Genomic DNA, 18,637 nt, shown 5'->3' on the forward strand with positions numbered 1-18,637 from the left:
CTTTTATAATCAAGAATTTGCTGAGGGATGGAGTATAATCTTTACATGTGTAAAACTCTGGATTCAGGCCCATCACCTCCTCCCGCCAAAAAAAAAAAAACAAAGAAAACTCTCACAGTTTTTCCATTGAGTTTTGCATCTTATAGCAAGAAATAGCTCCTTTAAGGAATAAAAAATGGAGAATTTAAAAGCACGAGTCAGAATCATTTCAAATGATATCCCTAATAATAATGAAATTGAATAAAAATAATAATGTTGCATAAAAGCCAAAGATGAGAAATCAGACCAGTCTCCTCTCTTGATGGAAAAAAATAAGAGGACCTATCATCTGCAACATTTCAAATTATATTAGCCAAATTAGAGTAGACTATAGCATATAAAAATTTCTGAACCAACCAGGAAAATGGACCAGGTGACCTGGTTTTTTCATCATTCTTATTGCTCGGGCCCTTTGAATTTTACTCTTTAAGCAACCTTGCTTTTATCTTAGAAATAATGATTCAAGAGATTAAAAGAAGGCCTTTGAGTGACTAGATTTGCCTACTCAAGTCCATGTGGCATCTATTGATGTACCATCACTGGCATGTCAAAAAGCACTTAGACCATTAAGAAGTATAAGGTATAATTAGGACAAGAGATAAGACAGGTGAGACGAGAACAGTCAATTTTCTTGGTTTTATGTTTCTGTCTCTGACTATCAGGGATGGAGGCTTATTTAAAATCAGATTGGAATCTTTAAACACGCTTAGACTTCTGAACATGAAAGAAAAATTTCCATCCAATAACATTAACGGATATATCTGAAGATTCACTGTTTATATTTTCAAATATTTATTTCAGAGTGTGACTCAAAAAGGAGAATCTGGACAGAGCCAAGTTAAGAGATGTGTAGATTTTTGTCTTTATTCTCATGTGTTGGCTTGAAACATGTTCTGATTGCATAATAGCCCAAGTCCTATTATGTAGTTTGCAGGATAGAAATTTATAGAAAGAGAGATGCTTAAAATACTTCTAGCGAAGTTATGAATGGTATATTTCAAAAAAGGACTATAGATACGAGGGCTGCTTCTGTGCTACAGTCTGGCTATGTCAATTGGGATTTCAACTGGATTTTATCACACTTCAAAAAGACAGTGAGATTTGAAAGCACACACTTTTGCTCACACTCTTTAGCCTCTCTAGTCAATAGTTTGCTTATTGTAAGTAGCTGCTTTGGTAAGAAGGGCATACAGCAAGGACTTGAAACCAGAAGGGAGAGGGGCAAAGTCTACTTATAGTGTCAGTTTCACTAGAAAATAAATTAAACAACTGCAACTAGACAACTAAAAAGGCAGCTTGAAACAAGTGTCGAAGAAGATTGCATAGAGACATCTGCAAATGAAAGTTAAGACTGGAGAGAAAGTTAAGAATGAAAGTTAAGACTGAGTGGGCTCAGGGCTGGTCAGGACTCTGTGTCAATGCAATGACATAAAATGTCTCAACTCAGCCTACTTATCTCCACATGTCTTGAAAGTATTTACTCAGACATTTTAGGTGTATGTCAAAAATTCCTTCATTTTGTAAGTGGTACTTGGAGCTCAAAATCTTCTAGGTTGCAATAGAAGAAAGTCAGAAAATAAAACAAAACTATTAGATTTCACTTGCTGATATTCTCTGGGAGATCTCACTTTCTTTTGAGAACAATACTCTTTTCCATATATTGCCTTTATTTTTACCTCTCCTTACTTTTATCAGATCGAAAATTCAGTGAAAAATTAAAGTATTTGCTTGAAGGTCTAAAAAATGTTTGGTTCTCTTTGTGTTTTGTACCTTATTTAAATTTCTAGTTAATTCGAAATAGTATCACATATTAGTTTTATATAAGTTTTTAAGTACACGACCACATAGTTTTGAACAATGACTAACTGAAAAATATTTTGATTTACTTTTCCGTTGCACCGATAGTCAATATTTTTAAAAACAATCTTTAGTGGATGTCTAAATGTTCCCCTTACCTTTAGTTATTTTATAAGGGTGCTGGGAAGTTCACCTTTTGAGAGCTACAGAATCATTCCATCAATGACTAAAGTCACAATAAACTGTTTTAAGAAAACTTTCCTTGGACCAGTGCAGTAGCAAAGCTGGTAGGGAATTTTTCTTGCATGGGGAACACCTGGATTTGATCCCTAGCTTCCCATTTGGTCCATAAAACACCACCAGAAGTAATTCTTGAGTGTAGAGACAGGAGTAACGCCCGTGCATTTTGTAGAGCTGCGACCACTTTGCTTGAACTATATAGGAGTCAAATATGCATGTTGGTATGTTTTCTATTCTGATTATTGGAACATTGACTTTTCATTGATAAGTTTATTATAGTTACAGCAAGGTCAATAAAATATGAAGAGACCCCCAAATTTACACAAATAAAACCCTGTCTGCTTTGGTTTAGTCTTCTTTTTTTTTTTTTTTGAAGAGGCAGGATCACACCCAGCCATGTTCCAGGATCACCAGGATTATGCACGCCTTGCTGGGGATGGGGTCGTGTAGTACCACAGATCCCAGGACCTTGCATATACTACACATGTGCTCACTACTTGAACAATCTCCCGCCAGGTCTCTAGTTTGATATTTTAAAATCTACTTTAAACTGACATTTTTGTATACATACAGAACTGAAAAATTTCATAACCTGGTTCTTATTTTTTTACTATAATGGGAAAAAAATTCTAAAACATTTAAATCTCAATAGTATGAAGAAGGCTGGGTCCTCCTAAGGTCAGATCAATAGCTGGAAACAGAGTCCTCATAAAGGCAGATTGATGGCCAGAAACAGAAGCTCAATCAGGAAGCTCCCATTACAGAAAGTCAAGATAAAAAAGGGAATGCTCTCTGGGACTTAGAGAGAATGGAAATATTAGACAGCAGGTAGAAGAAAAGAAAAAATACTAAAAAGTTAGTTGTCCCTTATAAAAAAGGCAACGTTAAAAAGGTTAAGGCAGCAAAGGCTGTGGCATGAGAAAAAATATATATATGCACATACATATGTATGTTGAAATATATATGGTTTTCAGTATATATTCAAAAGAAAAAAGTGTCACTTCTGTCAGCAGAGGAAAATATACTATATCTATCACCTCAACTTCTAGTTACTAAATAGAAACAACAGAACTAAATATATAATAATGCTTTGTTCATTATTTTCAATTCTTGTTTTAAGCAATGTGTGCCAAAGCATAAATAAAGGTAGAATTGAATCTATATCTTTGTTGTTGAGTCAGGAAAGCAGCATATGGTTGGGGTTTTATTTTTGTTTGCTTAAGTACAAGTAAAATGGAATATCTGTCTCAGAGATTTCAAGTATGGGTCTATTCTACTTTATATAACAAACCTATATTTTGTGTCTCTAGGAATTAAGCTACCCAATTAGACATTACCTTGGTTTCTTTTGTTTAAGCAGAAATAAGACAGCAATCACAAAAAAAATGATTATAGATCAATAAAAACATATTGATAGGTTTCAAAATAAGATATATGTAAATGAGAAATCTCCCAACAATAACCATGGGATTATCTCACTCATTGTAGCTTTCTTTTTTAAATAAAATTTTATTAAAACATAACTATGTTTATGGTTGTTTCTGCAATCATTTTGCTGTTTAGCTCTAACAGCACATTAAAATAATCATAGCAAAGACCTTAGGGTTGCAAAGACTATACTACTTATTATTTAGCTGGAAAATACTTAACCTCTCAGAGACTCAATTTTCTCATCTCTAATATGGAAATAATAATAGGATCCTTTTTCAGATTTACATGATGAAAAGTCAATGTGATCATCTATGAGGTCCTAGTATAGAATAAATAGTGCAGCAGTTTTACCTATTATTAATGGATATCATTATTCTAAAATAACTTATGCAAGTCTGCTCACACAGCAGAGCCTGGCAATATACCCGAGATTTGCCAAAAACAGTAACAGTAACAACAATGTGGTCTTCGCCTTCCTGGACCGAGCAGACGCAATTGGGCAACACTAGCACGTGACAGGGACAAATGAAGACATTAGTGGTGCCCGCTGGAGCAATCGATGAACAAACGGATGACAGTGACAGCGAACTAATGCAAGAAGTTGTAATATTCTCACCCCCTTTTCCAGGATACCAGCTCTCAGATATTCACAGGAATAAAGATTTCACCCTGGAACTCTCAGAAACCCACATTTCTATAATGTGATTAAAATGGAAAACAAATCTAGTTTAATTAAACATTGAGGCTGGCAATTGTGCATCAAGCAAAAGCGAATTCCTAGTAAATGTTTAATAATGTGATTACAGACTGTACTGCATGTACGAGGATGTGGGAAACAATAGTAAATTTGCATGTGAATTTACATCTGTTAACCAAATGAATCTGAGCTCTCTATACAATGCAAACTGGAGTGCTCCTGGGAAATAGAAAGGTGTGGGAGTAGAAAAGGCTAGGGTATGGGAACAAACTGCAGAATCCCAGTGTCGACCCTTTCTTGTACTGCGATTGTGACCAACCTGTTCGACTTCAGTAAGCCTTGCTTTACTCATCTGTAAAAGAGGGAGATGAATATATTTTTCTTACAACCACAGCAGAGATGCACCAAGTGACTGTATGAACAACACGCGCCCCTAATTTTTCTCAGTGTGAAACGTTACTTATACGCTCGTGTTTATCTATAAAAGAAAGAAGAGTTAGCATTGTTCAAAGAGAATCTAAGGTGGTAGCCCAGATTTATTGGGCAGTGAACCCCACTGCCAGTTTGGCAAATTCCTTTTGTGCTTATGTGTGCTACTAAACCTAGATCTCACCTGAACAATAGATTCTTGCTGTATTTGGACAAGTTTAGTGCCGAGAGACATACATTAAGTTTGACCTTCTAACAAATACAGGCTTAAGTGCAAGGTCTATGCTAATTAATGACCTTGGAAAGTTAATCTTAAAAGTCTCCATGTTTCTGTTGTAAAATGACGACTAAAATAGTCTTCATATTGAAAATACACATATTGAAATTACATAATAAAATTTAAGTGCAAATCATATTGCGTACAAACATCTCTCTTCACAATACTAAAATGTCTTTGAGGATACTGACTGTGTTTGAGATACCTATAACCTAGCATGGATAAACTTACAAAGTGATATTGAAAAATAACTGTTGAATGGCGAATAAGCAAAGTGAAAATAACCAAATTTATTCCACTGATAAGGATGAATGATTAGTAACATCCACGTTTACAGAGGGATAATATCAGTTAGTAACAAGCTTTCTATAATAGTTCCTGCTATTAGAAAATGCAATTTTCTGGCTCATTATAAGTTCACTTACATCATTTGTTTTGATATAACCTTTAGCATTCTACTTGAATTGATGGTTATTTTCTATATATGCATCTTATCCCTAAATAATCTTCTATAAATTTATAAATCTTGGCATTGGACAAATCCTTTCAAATAGGCTAACACATAGTATCAGGGACTTAAATTAGTTCTTATAGTATCATTTGAAAAGAATTGTATCTCAAGTAACCTACGAAAAATCACTGGGAATCTAATAAAATTCATGTTAGGCCCACGAATTGAAGATAAAATGTGCCTCTTTGTCCTTCACTCATTCTCTCCATCCTTCTCTGACCCTCCCCTCACCTTTCCTTAGCCTGCTGGGATAGTATTGACAGGGATTTTAGAAGAGTGGGAGATTTTTATCTCTTTGAGATGAGCTGCAATATGATTATAATCGATTGAATGATTTACCTTTTAGAGACCTTTCTTTACTGCCTGTGCTTTATAGAATTATAAACGACATACTGTATGTGAATGTATATTAATATTATTGTATTATTTATCTGCCACTTTTCTCTAAGAAGTCCTTTTTTTTTAATTTAAGTAACTATATAGAACCTCTAACCTTGTGCAAAAGTAAATTTGAGGAAACTTAAAGTGGGACACTTTTTCCATAAATAAAGCTATGATCTTATGTGGTTATTATAGCATTTTATGTTTATTACTCTGAGGCAGAATAAAAACACTACAGAGTAACATTACAGATAATCAGATTAGGTTAAGATAGCTATTCAATATTTCTAAAATCAAAATAAAATATTTTAAATCAAAATATAACTTACTGCTTAGCTTTTCCATGACATTAAAACAAAAAGAAACATAATTTCCTTATCTTAGTTTTGAAATTATAAAATTTATAATTGATTTAATTTGCAATAATTTATCATATCGTAGATAAATGCATGAAGTGAAATTTATTTAATATTTTTATGAACTCTACCTGAAATGTGTTTAATTTAAAATCACCTAAATTTTGACTCTACTATATTTCTAATCTTGATTCTATTATTTCTTAGATCTGTTTAACATAAATATATTCATCATCTATACAAATTAAGGATTTTATTTCTTTAAATTCCTAGCCAAATAGTGCTAGAAATAAAAACTACCACATTTTCTCACTGCGACCCCAAATCATAATATTTGTGTTATTTAATTCATGGATAAATAATGTATATTTTAATCTCTGTAAGCTCACTTTCCTCTTTTAAGTCCTAAGTAGTCTATAAAGGATAAGAAATGCAAACTTGGACCCACGATTAAGATATACATTTTATAAAGTCTCTATAGAACTTTTAAGCAAAATTATTGTTTTCCTAAACCACTCACTCAACGCCAAGCAACTGCCTTTACACAAAAGAATTCTGATAAAGTATTTAGTTGCTATAGTTGCTGTCACATAATCTGATGTAAATATCCAACATAATAATAAACTTCTTTGTGTGTCATTTATTTTAAAGATAACCTTGAGTCATGTGTTATCTTAATATCTCCAGGACAATATCATGTGATCCGGTGCTATATATTCATGGGGGCCTCTCTCCCTGTATACCAAATGTTCTTCTCTTTTATAGATGATTACATATAAATGCAAATATATAGTCATGTTGTCGTTTTGTCTTCTGGGAAGTTATATTTAATTTTAGACTTAGCCAGAAGCCCACAGTTTTCCTTCAAATGCTTATCAGCTTCTCAGAGACATTTATAGGAGAGAAAGGCACTAGGTTTGATAGCAGTAATTATATTTCACTTGTGAAATACAGGGCTATTTATCTTGTGGCTGAGAATTCAGAGGAGAGAAGGGAGGTTTGCCTGATAAAAGAAAAATTAAAGGAAGAATATACAAAGCATCCCACCCCTTGCTCTGACAACTTCCAGACATGCTTGTTAAACAGTAAAAGAAACTTTCTCTAATAAAGCTCTTCTCTTGCTTAGATCTGGTGCTAGAGGATAAAATGGGGTCCAGAAAAAAAAGAGAGCCCCAAAGTCCCCAAAGGCCTAGCCAATGAGGTGGTCGAAGGCCAGGCTTTGCCAATATTCAGGGAATACCCTAGACTACAGGCTGAAATTGAATACTGAATTGGAGAGGAAAATTCTAAATTGTTAAAATAAGGTAAAAGCAGACTTGCTGGAGCAAGCAAGCATTTAGGTATAACAAAGGGGATCTATAAGGAGCAGAGTATGATTATAAGCAAGGGCTTCAATTCAGCAGGTCTTGAGTTGGAAAATGAACATATTAAGTAGCACTGGTAATTACCTAAAAATACATATTTTCATATTTCTGTATATCAGTAATTTTGTAACCTCATCGTAAACATAATTACCAGAGAAGCTCTTCAAAGATATTACTGTTTGGGCCAAAGCATGTCAAAAATGACCATAGACACAAATCACCTATGAGTCTTCATACATGTAGATTCTTAATCAAAAGTTTGGATTGTTCAGAGATTCAATTCTCTCAAAGCATCTCTTAATAGCAGAGATTCTTTATTTTTAAATGTTCCTATATTATGTTGATGGATACTGCTAATCCATGGCCCATGGAATAAATAATTAAACTAGATTACCTAGAACTGGGGCCTGAAAGTGCTAAAGAGTTTCTAGATGATTCAGATTGGGGCCCAAGAACTGAAAATACTCAGGAGAACATTATTTGTAACCAAGTTAAAGAAAACTGTTTCTCTGCATCTGTTTTTTCATCTGTCTGTCAGTCTTTTTCATACCCTCCCCTCATTCTATATCTCTCTCTTCATCTTTCACCCTTTCACCTCTTCTCTCCCTCCATTTTCCACTCCATCTCTCTCCTCCTTACCCTCCCTTGCATTCCCTTTCTCTCCCTATCATCCTTTGCACTATTTTCTCTACCATCTTTCCCCTAACAAATCTCTTCCTCCTTTCTACTGTCTCCATTGTTTCTCTCTTTCACTCCCTTTCCCCCTCCTTCCTCTCACTTTCAGTCTTCCAGTCTTTCCCTCTCCATCTCCCATCCTTTCCTCCCACTCCACCTCTCTCTCCCTTGCATTCTCTCTCCTTTCTCAATCACTCTCTTTTCTTTTTCCTATCCCCTTTCCCTACCAACTCTCTTCTCTTTTCCTCCTCTCTTCCTTCTTCCTCCCTCTTTTCTCTAATCTGCTGTCCCCCAATCTCTCTCTCTCTCTCTCTCTCTCTCTCTCTCTCTCTCTCTCACACACACACACACACACACACACACACACACACATATTGAACATCGTTGTAAATGTTTCTGCCAAGGATGAACCTAAGCAAGTTAAAACTCCCTGGGAAATAAAAACTTTCCTATATGTGAGTCATAATTCATTCCAAGCCAATTAGAAACAATGACTATTGAGCATTGCAAGTATTCTGTAGTATTGAAGTATTCATTTGAGCATGACTTTTATGATCAAATGTTTGAAAACACATTTATAAACTCACTTCCAAATGTTCCATGCAGTTTTCAAACATATTAAGTTATCTCTCTAGTTTCTATAACCTCCCTATGGTCTCGAAACACTGTTGGTTGTATTTATACTTCTTATTCCCATTGCCTGACTTCACTGACCATGTTTTTCTCCCTGCTGACCTAAGAGCAATACTAGTCTTGGATGGATGAACAGGTAGACAGAGCTTATTTTAATCTGTGTTTAAATCTGGCAATATCTCAAATGTTTGCAGCTAAAGACAGAAAGAATCCCCTGCTCCCCCCCTATCCACAACTCCCTCACGCCACCAGTTATTAATGAAACTTCAAAGCCTGAGTAATTTTTTTCATGTTAAGTTTGAGACTTTTTACCCCCTCAAAGATTCAATTTTCTAGGATGAGGGAATATGAACCATAAAATCTCTCTAATCCCATGTATTCTGTCTAAACTATGAAAGGATGATAAGCATTTAAGATAAACTGTATTGGAGACTTCTCTTTTAAGTGGAGGTGAGTTTTGTATCACAGAAAATACTTGACATTTGTGGATTTGTGGACACATGTTACTGACATACAGAAACCCGAAATCCTGCAAACAACCTACAATGTCCTGGACCTCTCTTCCCAATCCCCTATGTCCTCACTACCGAACTGTAGCACTGTAGCACCGTTGTCCCATTGTCTTTCATCGATTTGCTTGAGCAGGCACCAGTAACGTCTCCATTTTGAGACTTGATGTTACTGTTTTTGGCATATTGAATATAACACGGGTAGCTTGCCAAGCTCTGCCATGTGAGCAGGATACTCCTGGTAGCTTGCCAGGCTCTCTGAGAGAAATGGAGGAATCAAACCCAGTCAGCCGTGTGCAAGGCTACCCTACCTGATGTGCTATCACTGCAGTCTGCACTATAAATAATTATCTATCAAGGGCACCAAGAAAATCTCAATGGCACCAAAAATTAATCAGTGGCACCATGGAAAACTGCAAACTAACCTTTACTAGACAGGGACTGGGGCTGAGAATATTTTTACAAAATTTTAAAACCTAAGACATTAATATCAGCATCACTAAAATTATAATTCTGAGAAGAAAAGTGGACTGAAAACTTGTAGTAGTGGAACTTCAGAAGATGTATCTTGCTCTACCCATCTAGCTGTACAATCCTGAGAAAGTAATTGGCCCCTCAGAGCATCAATAATATAACCTTCATATAGTAATAATAATAATACTAGTGCCATTCACCTCCCAGGCTGGAGTTTTGCTCCAGGATAATAGTGTTCTTTCTTGAAGCAGTAGGCCCTCATTTAGAGCAATGACTACTTTTACTCCCTATAAAGGCAAGGACTTATAGAAGTAGACACAGTCTAATAAAAAATAATGGGAGTTTTCTAATCTAGATTTTTATATGGAGAGATAATTCCTTCTCCAGTCCTGAGCAAACAGGATTTCTTCTGTAATAATAAAATAAGACACAAATGTGCATTATTATTTTACATATGTAGGCACACTGGAGACTGGTAATTATATAAAACTGAATTCTTCATTTTGCTTTCCGTGTTTCCACTATGAGCCATCGGTTTTGAAAACTATATTTTTTAATTTTGCACTGGGATTCTGTGGTTTACAATGCGATTAATAAAGTTTTTCATGCACATAATTCAAACACAACATTCATCCCAGTGCATTGCCTCTTCCCCCAAAGACCCCCAAACCCCACCTTCCCAAAGTTCAGTTGTGTGGATTGTTTCTCCCATTACGTTGTCTTCGGAGCTTTGTTGTTCCCTTGCTCTGTATCCTTAAGGCCCACCTATGAAAGCGATCATCTTTCTCTCCTTTTCCTTCTGATTGACTTCTCTCAGCACGATAAAGCAGGATTAAGTCAAGCTATCAGAAGGCCTTCTGAGAAAGAGAAATAGGCACTCCAAAGGAGTTGGTATATTCTATCAACAACAGACAAACAAAACCCAAGAAAAACAATGGAAAACACTGCTCTCCTCAGCCAGAACCACTTGCCAGTGGAAGACGGACAGGTCAAAACATTGCACTGCTTCTCAGTCTTGACCTCCCTGGAGGTGTAATTATGAACATTCTCCGCACTCGTTCTATCAATCCCAGTACACCATTGGCCACACCTTCATAGCAGAGAGTGTGAGTGTGCGGTTCTCTCTACACAGCCACTGAGGGCGTCCAGAGCTGAGGCTAACATTAATTCCTCATGCCCAATCACCTTTAACCTCCCCTCTCTTGTGCCCCCCACTGTTTTGTGTCAAGACAGCAATCAGAAGCTATATAAGGAACATTTGTCAGTGCCTCCATGATCGCTCTGGGCTGATTCTTCTTTTATTTCCCACTCCTGTTCCTTAGCCTTTCTATTTTCAGGTTCAAAGAAGAAAGTTTCTTTTGAGTTCTATCTCCCAGAATTAAGGGATATAAGATTCTGGTGGCTATTAGAACTATTTTCATTTTGGATTCTTCCTGATTCACAAAGAGACTCTGCTACATGCCCTGTGCCCAGCCGGTTTCTAAATATTTCACAGTGGGATGTTTCAGTACAGTCACATAAAATCCTATAACTGCCTATGAGAAAAAAAAAAAACAACTAGAGTTGATCATTCATTCTGACACTCAGGGACCTGGTGAGCAAGAACAATTCCCTAGGTCATGGCCTCAGAATAAGACAACTGCATAGGTCTTCACTGTTTAAACATTAGCAGTAGGCAAGTAGGACAGATGAACTCCTCTTGGTGATTTCTATACTTATCACTACAAATATAACATGGTGCCTTGGGAACAGGGGCACATCATTATTGCAGAAACTATGTCAAGATGGCCTGACTAGGTGGCTTTGTTCAAATATGGTGATATTACATTTTATTACTTTCAATTAATTAATTAAAAAACTTGCCAGATTGCTATTATGATGTCTCACATTTAGTGGCATGAATCCCTTAGAGTCACAGGAAAAGAGAAGAGAAGGAAAAATAAGGTATGCAAAGCTCAAAAGGTGAATCCAGTCCTAGAAAGCGCTGGAGAAGTTGATGCAAAACTAGAATGTTGGTATTCCCAGTACCACATTCTAATATAGGCTACCTAGAGAAGCCATAGCTTCTTTCAATACTCAGTATTATTTACTTGCTGCAGAGGATCACAGGGGTACTGTGATCAGGAGGACGATCTGGAATCTTTACAAATGATTCTTTTAATTATGCTAAGATCCAAAAAGGATTTTCAATTCAGGATCTTAACAATAGGCACTTTTGTGTGTTTATCGGTACTGCTCAGGCCAATGTGACACTTAAAAAAAGAAGGAATAAATCTATAATAACACAGAAGAAAGATGTTCATTTTTAACTATGCATTTTGCAAAACCACTGTGGGAGAAACAGTGAGAATTGTGCCCAGTTCATAACAAAAGAATCTGGTTTTAGTTGTTTTCTCATTTCTATTTCTTCATCTCCTTTTATTATTAGAATTAATAAAGATCATGTTACAATTCTTCTTAAATCTGAATTCCAATGTAAAGACTTTTTGAAAGTCAAAATGTAATAAAGTGCATGAGTGTACATGCAACAGTGAAATATGCTACTCAAAGGTTGCAAATCCTCAAGTTAATATTTATTAGGTATTGACTCAATTGTCCCAGCATTGACGTTAAACATTTCACATGTGTTAAACTCACTTGATGCTAATTTTAGAAAGAGATAATTGTCTTTATCTTCCTTAACAGAGTAAAACTGCTGTGTCTGAACACAGACTAGCAAACAGAGGCTCAAGACTGTGAGACTCAGGACTGGATTACATGCACAGAAATAACTTACTAAGAAAACCAAAAAGTTGGAGAGTAAAAGAAGAAAAATTGAGAGGAAAGAATTTAAAATATTTCTAAAATAGCACAATGATCATCAGAGAAATCAGGACTGTTTGAAGTTTTGTATTAGTGTTGTATTTTAAACAATATAGAGGATAGATACCAAATATTTCAGTGCTTAGGACATTTCAAGGTCTCACTCCAGCCTCCATCAGACTCAGATAATGGCACCAACATCTAACTCCAGCCAGTTCATTCCACAGCCCATAGTTATAACTGCTATATCATCTTGTCCAATAATAATAACATATGTTATTACTAAATAACAGTTACCAACAGTTACTAGTAATAACAGTTTTTTAGTGGGAAGCAATGCTATTAGAGAAAGGTTTATTCTTTTTTTTGAAAACATAGGAAGCAACCCATAATTTGAAACTAAAGATACAAAGAGAGAGTCATTCAACACAGATAGCTGATATTCTTACATACGTGAGGCTTTAAAATGATCATTAAACAACCTTTGCCTTGCCAGGAGCAAATTTCTGGATACTTTATCGACTCAGGACAAGTGGTTAACATCAATTTTAAAATCTTTGAAATTCTTAATGGAAATACACATATGCATTCCAGCAGTACTAGCAGGGCCAAAGAAAATATGCCATAGAAATAAATTGATTTTTGCTTTGAACAAATAACTGACTTTTAGATCTCTGGCTATTTTGTTTCTCTCCCATCCTCAGCTGCCAGTATGTAAGCAAGAAACATTTAAAAATCAGGTATATTACTATCTCATGAATTTTGATTATAGGAATTAATAGTAGTTGTTAGCACCCCTGATGCTCTTCAAAGACTCAAAGAAAAATGCATAACATCCTTTTTTTCCCCCCTTAATCTAAGAAATACTGATTATGCCAAGAGAATCCCAGCACAGATTGAGCTGAATATTGTATAGAGAAATACAGACGTCTATGATAATAGGGAGTTCTTTGCTTCAGTTCCATGTATGTCTTGTCTGCTGTCTGTGGATGCAACTTGTGTTCTACTGCAGCTTTGGAAAACCACGGGTGCTAGGAAAAGCAAGCTCAGATACTTTTCCATGGCTTTTTTAGCAAATTCATTCTGAATTTGGCATGGGAACACAATCATAGTCTTCATCCCACATTCTTGGACTACAAATATGCCATTTTACTTTTTGGATTCCTATTCGAGTATGACGATTATTATTTAAACAGCTCTTACATTTTTGGAAACAAGCTTCTGGCATCTTCATCCCTGGACCCTTCTCAAAACAAAGGGAATGAGAGTATAGTGGTCAGAAAAGTTTAAGGAGTTGGAATTGTAGGAGATAGCGAGGCCAAGCATCATGATCATATTAGTGGAAGTTCAATATTCGCACAATATTCTGAATTATGATTTCTTTGCCTCTAACATAAAATAATGAGATTGTGGAGCAAAAGCCATGCCGACATATTTTCCCTTCTAATTCTGGAATTTTCATGATTAGCGTTCAGGTTCAGTTCCTGGGTCAAGTGAGAGATGAGAGGCAATATCAAGGGATTATTTGAATATCTTTTGAAAGGAGGCAACCTTTCCTCCCATGAACTTTGATTTGACCATCCGGCTCTGAGAGTCTAGAGGTAAATGTTTCCTCTTGATTATCAAATATAAACAGATGATTAACCCCTCTTTTTCCAAGTCTAGGAGGTTTGCTATTAAAATGATTACTCAGACGAATCTTTGAATATCATGGCCTACTTAGTAGGAGGACTGGAGCGATAGCAAGAGCGTTTGTCTTGCACATGGCCAACCCAGGTTTGATTCCTCTGTCCCTCCCAGAGAGCCTGGCAAGCTACCCGTGGCATATTCAATATGCCAAAAACAGTAACAACAAGTCTCACAATGGAGATGTTATTGGTGCCACTCAAGCAAATCGATAAACAACAGGATGACAGCGCAACTGTGCTACAGTACTACTTAGTAGGAGAGGAAGAGGACCTGACAAAGTCAACAATAATGAAGGAAATTTCATCCTCATTGTTACCACGATGAGTTATAGTAATATTTAATAGGCCTCCTTTCATCATCTTTTGTCATCCCTGGCCATTTAGACTTTAATCACAACTGACTAAAAGGCATGACAATGTCTTCATCTCAAATGGATTATTTTTTAAATTATTGCCAGTTACTCACAATAGAGAAGGTGCTCCTTCCCTCCATTGCTCATCATTTTCAGAACCTAGGATCACTTATCAGAATTGTCTGTTGTATGAATCAGTCAAGTACTACTAGATTGAAAAAAAAAAGTCTTTGCATAGTTAGTGTGTCTCCAGAAGCTCCCTATTCTTAATGAAATCCTACAGAAATAACTGACATTCTCATGTCAAAAAAAACTTGTGTTTTATGAGTTGGTGAGAATCATGAGGACATTACCATTTAGAAATGATAATGAGAGAGCAAAATAGAGGGTGGTCATTGAGAGTAAAACATGTACCTGTGGGATAATGCTCATTCACTGGCCAGTTGTCCACTTGGAGGGTGGCATTCCCGCCGTTCCTGGTGAAGCGCACCACATGGTATTTACCATCATTCACAGGGGTTCTCTCTTCTTTGATGGAGATGTCGACTGTACCAATATTGAAGACGACTCCAATTTTCCCCTGTTCCTATCATAAAGAAACACAAAATGTAGAGTTATCGACAACTGTCAAATTTTCACTCTTTTAAGCTGATTGTCAAATAAATCTATAGGTATCAAGATGAATTGTCAGCATGAAGTTAGTAATAGTATCCTTGGTTTTTCTATAAGCATTCATTCTGAAAATGAAAAACAATGATATCAAACTGCTCAATTACGTCAATTGTTCTCCCAGGTTACATCATTTAATTGCCCTCAACAGATATCAACACAGGACCCACAGAGCTATCTGACAACTTTGTAGTGGCACTACAAAATGAGTTTTGTGAGGTGAATTTGGCCCATCTTCTAGGAGAGATTAATAAGACATCAGACCTTAAATTTCTCCACAATTCAAGTACAGGATTGAAGAGGAAAGACCATGCTTGCACATTTTGGGATAAAAAAGGCAAGAGTAGGAACCAATAGTAGCAGAACTAATGTGACACTCCAAGTCTTGATGATACTTTTCATATTCATAAAGTGTGTGCACATATGCTCGAGTGTGCGCGCACGCACACGCACACACACACACACACACACCAGTGAAACTAATCTCAGGTTTTCAGAGTTAGATAACTTCCACCCTCTCCGTCTTATAATCCTACTAAAGCTATAAAGGGATGCAATATTCTGTGCTACAGTTTTGTTTTACACAGAAGAGAAGCTATGTGTTCCCTCAAATTCTTGTAGGAGGGAAACCACAGTGAATTCTAGAAAACTTTAGCAATGAGGAAAATGATTGAGATAGTGATGATTACGGAAGTGAAGATGGAATTCATGACATCATCTAAGTCCTTAGGAGTACCTAGAGACAATGAAATATAAATTACAGTACTATTAAAGCTATTATTTTATCCTTGAATAACTGGTTATGGCTGAGTTTGAATTAATATTTACTAATGATGCTTTCAAAATGATGACTAAACTGAAAGTAATCTTACAAATCTAAGTCATCCCTCTAAATCTTTTTTGGTCAGAGGAAGGTTGGGCTCCACCTGGTGGTTCCCAGGACTTACTCCTGGCAGGGTGCTCAAGACTCAGTCCTCTGAATGCTCAGGATATCTTATGTGGTGCAGGGGATCATATTTGATCCTCTGCTTATAAGGCAAGCACTTTAATCTGTACTATCCATTCAGCCTTCTGTCAACTGTTTAGAAATGCATTTTAGTCTGTTGTGCATCATGGGGGCTGGTCAAAAAATAGAAGAAAGACACATTTTCTCGGTTACCTATTTGTCTGAGATAGATAGACAAGCACACGGTAGACATTCAAGAATAATCCAGTTGTAGTTCACTAAAAGTCAGTGTCACAATATTTAGTTACATAGTTTCTGTTAACTTGTTTCATTATTAAGCAGTAGAAGAAGATAAAAAGAAAAGGGAGAAAAGTTTGAGATAGAAGAGTCCAGAATCTATAAAAACTAAGGTTTAGAAAATATTTGGATAAATCTCATATTTATTCAAAATTTTCCCATGTTTTTATTAATCCAATACACAAATACAATATTTATAAAATACTTAAGTTTAGAGTTCATGAATCAATAGTATGTTAAAAAAGAAATAGACCACAATCTTTCGGTGAGATTTTAGGCACTGATTACTATAGAGTTTGACATACTTTGAGCTGTCGCTCCAAAATAATAATTGCACAATAAATGAATGGGTAAGTGATAAGGTATCTCAATCTTAGGGCAGGAATCTATAATGATCAACAAGACTACTGCAGGCATGCAGAGATGCGGGGCGGGCCACATCTCCTCTTCCGTGCATCATAGCATAATACATGGTGTAAAATGATGCTTACAATTCTCAATTTCTGTTCTCTGAGAACAGTAATCTTGTTGTCTCCCTAAATGGTGACTAAACATACTTATGATTTCTTAAATCATGACACTGCATTCTCAGACTGTTTTCCCATCCCTACATCCTAGCACTAAATAAAATATACCTTGCATTGAAATATAATACAAAGAGAAACAAACTTGATTGTGGGCTTGCAAAACAATGCTCTTGTCCATAAATACCCATAAGTAATAAACTTATAATTTATTTTTGTCCTCGAGTCTCTAGAACTCAGACATGTAAAAACAACTTTCCTGCTCTCTCTCCCTCTCCCTCTTCCTCTCTCTCTCCCTCCCTCTCTCTCTTTTTGTCTCTCTCTTCTCTGTCTCCCTTCCTCTCTCTCTCTCTCTCTCTCTCTCTCTCTCTGCTGGTCTTCTTTTCTAAGGATGTGTGTTTATATGGAGGCACACAGGTACATGTGTGCATGTAATAGTAGCTGCCACACTCATGCAAAAACAAGCAAGGCTTGGATAACTTGAGTCTAAAGCAGAATGAAAGGGACTAAAAGGAGTTAAAAACTCAGGACTTCCGCCTACCCTTCAAGTGTGGGCTGTTTACTGCACCACCATTCTTCAATGAGAAAAACACTATATAAATTCTGGGTGCACGGAAAGGATGGCTGGTGATTCAATTCACCTCTGCGTCACTAATTAATCATGGACCGTGAACAGATTTTGGGGGCCAAGAGAACTTTAGACAAGCACTCTGCGGCTTTTCAGCAACAGCGGTGGCAAAGTACAGTTCTGGCTGAGTGAGTTGGCTGATCAGCGAGATATATTCTTGAGCAGATTTTCTGCAAGATCCATAATAGATTCAGGGAAAGAAGAGATTTAATCTCTGCCAGAATAAATATTTGGCCCTTATCTCGGGCCCCACACATTTGCCATTGCAATCATTCTTTCAGAGAGATCTTCTTAATCCTGTTAGCATGCTTCCAGTCTCCTAGAGACCCTTCTCCAAATGCTTCCTTGTGTCTCCTGCAGTGGCAAATGTGGCTGTGTTAGACCTCAGAGGTGGTCTCTTTACTAGCAATAATATTTCATTACAGCAACCTTTTGTCATTTGTCATGGGACCATGGTGGCATTATAATCTGTGGCAAACTGCTTTGTCTCAGTTCATTATAAACTCGTGGCAAATACCCATATACTCGCCAAGCCTTGAATCCATCATAGTCAACAGGCCATGAAAATAAACTCTGCTGGGTTGTATGTCCAGACAAGAGAAAAAGTGAGGGGTAAAAAAAAAAAAAAACATTTAATTTGGATTCAGCCTTGCCTGACCTTGAAATAGTCACTTAACTTTTCTGAACCCATTTTTTGAATAATGTATTATGGGGAGTATATGCCAACTTGATAGACTTTCTAGGGCTAGTGCACGATGGAAATAATCTGCTTATTAAAAGAGTACTTCAGTAAAATATTATATAGCTATAAGGTATTGATGAGATCAGAAGAAGGAACTAGCTCATCATCGAGACGTTTATAATGCTCTCATGACTGGAGAAGTTAATTGCTTTAACAGGATAAACATGGCATGGTT

General features: G+C 36.3%; 1 protein-coding gene across 23 annotated transcripts in view; it reads right to left on the reverse strand.

Annotated features, from left to right (window-relative positions):
• The window catches only part of NRXN3 (neurexin 3), a 1,748,572-nt gene that overhangs the window by 184,761 nt on the left and 1,545,174 nt on the right, over positions 1 to 18,637 (reverse strand). For all 23 annotated transcript variants that reach the window (XM_055133160.1, XM_055133157.1, XM_055133153.1 and 20 more), the window contains one exon: positions 15,071 to 15,242. In XM_055133160.1, coding sequence (XP_054989135.1) covers positions 15,071 to 15,242 — 172 coding nt within the window. The remainder of the gene's footprint in view (positions 1 to 15,070; positions 15,243 to 18,637) is intronic.

The sequence above is a fragment of the Sorex araneus genome, chromosome 3 (assembly GCF_027595985.1).
Source record: "Sorex araneus isolate mSorAra2 chromosome 3, mSorAra2.pri, whole genome shotgun sequence".
Taxonomy (NCBI): Eukaryota; Metazoa; Chordata; class Mammalia; order Eulipotyphla; family Soricidae; genus Sorex; species Sorex araneus.